The following is a 6,285-nucleotide window of genomic DNA, read 5'->3' as shown; positions in this document are numbered from 1 at the left end:
TCTACGGTTTGATACGGCGAGCGCAGTCTAGGGAGGGAGCATAAAAGTCGGGCCAGGCAGGGTAACTTATAAAATCATGCAACGTTATAAAAAGGTAATGATACATGTCGCCTCTATGTCTTAAGTTTGGTGGAATGGAGTACGGCCCCCTTATGAATTTCAAGCTTTCTTTCAGACTGTTTCCATGGCTGAGAAAATACATGTTTACGTATTGGTTTTGTCTTAAGGTCATGGAGACCACCTCTCTGGCAACACTCCTCTGAATCTGGAAAAGTACTTGAAGGACAATGTTCAAAGTGAATTGTTGGATGTGTCAATCCATACGCAATGTGGTTGGACAGTTGACGGTATCAGGAAGTTGCAACGTCATGGTTAGTTTGACAGGCCCCAGACATCGTCATCGTACATGTTGGAACAAGTGATATTGAGCATGGGTTTGTTCATAGCAATATTCAGAAGTTTAAATTACTTCTTGGAACAACCTGTGACTTGTTCTGTGACTACTCGTAGTTAGTTAGTGACACCCTACCCCCTTAAGTATTTTCAAGGTGCTATCTGGGATACAGCAGCTATGCCTATGTGCTTTACCATGGAACATTTCATGCCAATCCAGCTGTGTGGTCAAAATAACCGCAAAGAGTTACTCTAAAACATCCTTAAGGTTCACCTCCTGAAAAAACATGCACTGCGGCTATATCAGAAAAAAATTGGGGTGGGCGAATCCGCTCCGGCCTTTTTTAGGGTTAATGGGTGTAAAGGTCAAAACGTTTCAACAATGACCTAGGTTTGAGCAAACATGTTGACTTTTTATGGGTTAATACGCCCAGCAAAGCAGATAAGCAATTTTACGTAAGCTATTTGTGGAGATCAAAGTAATGTGGCTATCAAACTTCTGCATGAAAGCTACTTCCTGATTTTCCATCTGGGTATTAATTCAACACAGCAATATGGCGAACAAGGTCCTGATCGCTGGTGTCTCGGCAGTGTTGGTAGTCGTGGTCTTTTTAGCCATCTTTCTACCGGTGTATCTCACCCAAACCGGCACAGAGGAGGAACCAAAACCTACCCAACTCACCCCTGACCAGCAGTTCTATCGGGACGTCAAGGATGAAGACAGGTTTGGTGATTCATTTTATTTTGGTATGACCTACATCTGACTAGCGGCTAAGACCCCACCTTTTCATGTTGGTGGTTGTTGCAGTGATAGTCCCATAAAGGCGTATTTTTAGACAAAACCATGACCGAATTAAGAAAAGTATCAAATATATCAGAATTATACCTTAAAACCTGCAAATTGCAAGCAATTAAATGTAACATCATGAAGGCCAATAAATAGCTGTTGAATGCAGGTTAAAAGATAAAAGCTTGACTCAGAGTCGTCTATAATAATAAGTTTTACAAAACGTCTTTCATAAAAAAACACTCTGAAATATGGACACAAACCTTGAAGCCTATTTCAAAACAACCCAACAACCGGACGCAAACGACCGAACAAAAGGAGCACACAAACGAAATTCCATTGTGTGCATGTGTATGGCAACATTAATGTGCTAAGTGGTAGGCTGTAACGAGGATGCACTATAAGATTTAATGGAATCATACTTTCCTTGACGTTCAAGTAGGTTACAGAAAATAATCTGTTCAGATACAGGCAATGGTGATCCTGAACCAAACTTTTCTGGTGGCTGAATTTTTTATTGGTGGCCATAAATTTCTGTAATGATTGGCCATCTATAAGGAGTTCCGCTTAAATTGTTAGTTTAAGGACGCCAAGGCAAAGGAAGACGGGCAGAAAGAGTCCAAATGTAACTGTCTCGAAATATACAGAGTTTTATTTACACGTCATGTTCAGGTATGATTACAATTAAATGATTCAAATTTCTTGTTATTCCTCCACATGAAATTCCGTATTTTCCGAATTCCTCGAGTTCCCCGAATGCCAGGCCGGTGTGCGACCGTGGACTTGGCCTTCCAGACAGCACCTAATAATGAGTAGTGTGTGGAGTAAAGATCGAAACCCTAGTGTAAATCATACGAGTCGCTGCACAAACAAACAGCTGAAGTACAATGCACATGTACAGTGAACAATGCTACTTGTACACTTCACGTGGAACTTCTACAATCAAGACAGTAAAGACAAGGTCACACACTATGAAATCATAGTTTGCGGAGGTGAAGAGACTACAAATCAGCTATTACATTGTAAAAAGCTAGTTTTCATGGTAACATGGTAACCCCAAGATTCTCTTTAGTGCCCTCACTGGAAAGGAATACATGTATATCACTCGCGCTCGCGCGCCCACCGCACTTTCTTCGCGGGAATTTGTTATATATAAGGGCTTGGCGGCGTACCAAATAAACTATGGTGACCCCTAAAACACGCTTCCCTACATTTAGAAATCTAATATGTATCCTTATAGGGCATTTCCCAGGCCAACATGGGCTTCCATATTCGGTTCTTCGATTATTTTCCCCCCAAAAAACCTCTTTGTATAGAGGGAAGGTTGTAGCCCCTGTCGGCTCCCTGGATACAGGCATATCTTTGGTTTCCTGGTCCTTTTGGTTGTTTAGATTCGACTGCTTTCCTGACCTCGATACTCCAGCTTCTCAAGAGCTCTGTGAGGCACGTGGTTGCTTCTGGAAGCCAGCTACAAATGCCAAGGCTCCTCTTTGCTTCTATCCGCTGACCTACGGCTATCAGATGACTAACCCACCTACAGAGACTAACCTAGGCTGGGAGGCTAGGCTTATCCGGCTAGAGGGCATACCTAGCCGTTATGGTGCTGATATCGACAACCTCAAACTTGAGGTGGAGTTCCAGACGGACTATCGCTTGCACTTCAAGGTAAACATTTCTGTAGCCATGGGTGGAGATTTCTTGTCACATCTGGGGGAATGATTTCCGAAAGGTCATCCTTGTGCGGAGCGTGACACGGCATAGGGTCTAGGGTCCCATTTCAAGTAGGGGCACCTGAGTGTGTGTGGAGATGAGTATATTGATATCCTCCCCGTCAAAAAGTGGGGGGATATATCCCCTATCCCCCCGGGATCTTTGCCCATGTCTGTATCTTCAACTTAATAAAATGTATTTGGGGAGGAATGTGTAGAAGATTTTTGTTCGTTTGTCTGCTTGTTTATTTGTATGTGCTCGTTTGCTGCGTGATGGATAGTTATCAGTCTATGCTCACAATACTCCATCTGCCTGCATCTCCTGCTTTTTTTTGTTTTAATAAAAGCTAATACACACGCGCGAGGTAGCACACTTTCGCGCTGTCCGAAATATCATGAGAACACATGGTTTTCTATCGGGTTGTTTACATTCAGAACGGACAGACCATGCTCTCGGTTGCAAAACCGCTGCCTTTAGAAACGAAAGTGTAAGTTTCCTGAAAGATACCTCGCTGAATCTGTGCGTTCTGACCAATTAGCGTTCTATACGTCACAGCCCGGCTGCTGTGTCATTGTTATTGAATACCATAAACATAAATACCCCACGGGTTTCCGCTCCTGTGTAGGCCTAAATGTAAAATATCTCGCAGCAATACTTAAATTCTTTGAGGACTAACGTGACCTAGTTTTATGGGACATGCGTTTTTTCTCTGTGTTCTCGTTTTCATACGCAGATATCAGACGCAGAGAAGGCCCGATACGAAGTTCCAAGCGAAGCAGTCAACATCGCCAAACCGACCAAGAAGCCGTCTAACCCCATGTATGAGGTCAGCTACAAGCAGCACCCGTTCAGTATCCAAGTAAAACGGACGAGCACAGGAGTGACAGTGTAAGCATAATACCAATTTTGGTAATTTGCAACGTTTTAAGATTATGAAGTAGAAGTGGATTCTGAAAACCGTCTTCTAGTATTATTAAGACGGAATTAGCTTAAAGGGTGGCTGCAATCGATTTGTTTCAATACAGACCTTCAGAGTGCTTTTTCATGTCTCAGCTAACCTTATTTTAAACTTTTGGTGTTTTTTTAAAACCATATTTTAGCGCCTTTTTTGTTTTTATGCTGATGTATTTCCATATTCATGAGCAAAACTGTGATGTCATCTCAGGAAGAAAGCCTCAATGTTACTTTGGATTGCACATAAAAAAGTCAAGAATTTTTGTAGATTTTGCTAGAATCACTTTTCTTCTCTTTGTTGATTCATTGTTGTTTATGTCCAGAGCAAACAATAAGCATTAATCCCACTCTGAGAAATGATTTCAGCAGGTAAATTTTGCAACAGGGCACTCAGTTGTCCATTAAAGCATGAATAATTTTCTTTGTTTAAAAAGTGCACATTTCAATGCATTTAGATAAATTGGAAAGTAGAAAGTTTTCGCACGTTGAGGAAGAATGCAAAGTTAAAGAAAAAATTGTGTCCAAGAGACATTTGTTCCTGGTACACTTTAAGCTCATAAGGGAGGCATCATATTCAGAACCATCATAGACCTTTTTGCTCGTTTGCCTTCAAAATAGGTTTCGCTCTTTCGATAATTGTTTTCGCTAGCTTTGATTCGTCAGTGGGTGGCTTTACATTCGAGGATCAGTTCCTTCAGATATCGACTAAGCTCCCATCTCAATACGTGTACGGCTTTGGTGAACACAATCATAAGCGCTTTCTGCACGATATGGACTACAAGACTTGGACAATGTTTACCAGGGACGTTGCACCTGTGGTAAGTAATACTTGGTCGCATCTTGCTGTACCAGATTGCCTTGCGGCATCAAAATGACCTAAACCTTGTTGAAAGCAGCTGAATAAAGGTTTATCGATTCCTGTACATTTTATAATGTAACAAAAACCCAAACACAGAGATCATGACGGTACTCAATAATGAAGACAACGTTGGTTGATTTCGATAATGAAATTGATAACTGCTGATGACAGAGTCAAGACTGAGACGACGATGATGAGACTGATAATCGATGGTTCTGATAACAATGATCGTCCATATTGTCTTTCATTATTTAGGTAGGTAGTATAACAATAACTTTGTTATTGCCAGGAAAAGACGATCATAGGTTAACACTGGTTGAAGTAAAATAAAAGCTCATTCTATAGGAATAATTCTATAACACAATGATGGATGTACACATTTATGATATTTATTTTGTCTTGCTCTTTCCACAGGATGAATGGAATCTGTATGGTCATCACCCATATCACATGTGTATTGAGAAGCGTGATAATAACGCCCATAGTATCCTCTTTCTGAACAGCAATGCAATGGGTAGGGATGCTGTTTAGCTTCAATTATGTGACTCTTTACACTTTACCTTTTTAGGTATATATCAGCAGCATTTTAGTAATTTTGAAAGCGGGATTTCTGGTCTTAGTTTTATTCCATATTATCCCTATCATTAATTAATTCAGTCTTTTTTCATTTAAAACCTGTGAATACTAAAAGTCTAATATGCTGTTTTTGCTGCACTATTCTTGTTGAGGATTAGCGCAGAGATTATTGCGCTTAATTATTGAATATCATACAACTTATTAAAGTTTATAAGTTACATGGTCAGTATAATTTCATGAACTGTCGGATGAAATGTGATATGTCTTATGAAACTATTTTTACCCCGGCACAAATGTGAATCATTCATTATTTTTTTTTGCAATACCAGCATATATCCTCTTCTGTTAGGAGACCAAATAGGTCACCCTCGCGTGTTAACGTCCGTCATGCGCTAAACAGATTCGTGTATATGTACATTTGTACATAAACACTGTGCAGTGTTGAGTGGTTCTCATCCCTCCATTTTTCTCTCTTTCTTTCTGGGAATGAAATGGGGGCGGGAAACAGTCAAGAGAAAGGAAGCTCAATTCAATATGTATCACTGAATAGAACCAATAACAGTCAATGACATGTGATCATCGATCCACCAATCCGATGACGGGGATTGATGCATGTATTATATAAAAATGAATAAATATGTATTTTCATTCCAAAGTGCTTCAAACAAAAACTTGGTCTTTTTCAGACGTCACTCTACAGCCAACTCCAGCTCTTACCTATCGCACTATTGGTGGCGTTCTAGATTTCTACATTTTCTTCGGCCCTACGCCGGAAAACCTTGTGACACAGTACACAGAGGTAAATTTTGAATGTGACAGTCAATTAGATGAAGGTTATTGAGACAAATACAATACAAAGAATTAAATGACCAAGTCATGCAAAAGGTTATTTGCGCTCTCTAAATGGCGTTATTAATCTTTGGGGAATTGTAATTCTAAAACAGTCATCTGTTGGGAACTTTAATTTAATTTGATAGAAAAAATTGAATTAATTACCTAACGTTAA

At 40.1% G+C, this 6,285-nt stretch overlaps 1 protein-coding gene across 1 annotated transcript in view; it reads left to right on the top strand.

The window, feature by feature from the left end:
* The first annotated feature begins 846 nt into the window (after positions 1-846).
* Positions 847-6,285, top strand: part of LOC110984420 (sucrase-isomaltase, intestinal-like) — a 35,239-nt gene continuing 29,800 nt past the window's right edge. The window contains exons 1-6 of the mRNA XM_087145788.1: positions 847-1,117; positions 2,572-2,845; positions 3,624-3,778; positions 4,494-4,662; positions 5,118-5,217; positions 5,966-6,078. Coding sequence (XP_087001914.1) covers positions 948-1,117; positions 2,572-2,845; positions 3,624-3,778; positions 4,494-4,662; positions 5,118-5,217; positions 5,966-6,078 — 981 coding nt within the window. The 5' untranslated portion in view covers positions 847-947. The remainder of the gene's footprint in view (positions 1,118-2,571; positions 2,846-3,623; positions 3,779-4,493; positions 4,663-5,117; positions 5,218-5,965; positions 6,079-6,285) is intronic.

This window comes from Acanthaster planci, linkage group LG14, assembly GCF_054643075.1.
Source record: "Acanthaster planci isolate LZ-2023a linkage group LG14, COTS_SCS, whole genome shotgun sequence".
NCBI lineage: Eukaryota > Metazoa > Echinodermata > Asteroidea > Valvatida > Acanthasteridae > Acanthaster > Acanthaster planci.
This window is presented reverse-complemented; position numbering and strand designations above follow the sequence as displayed.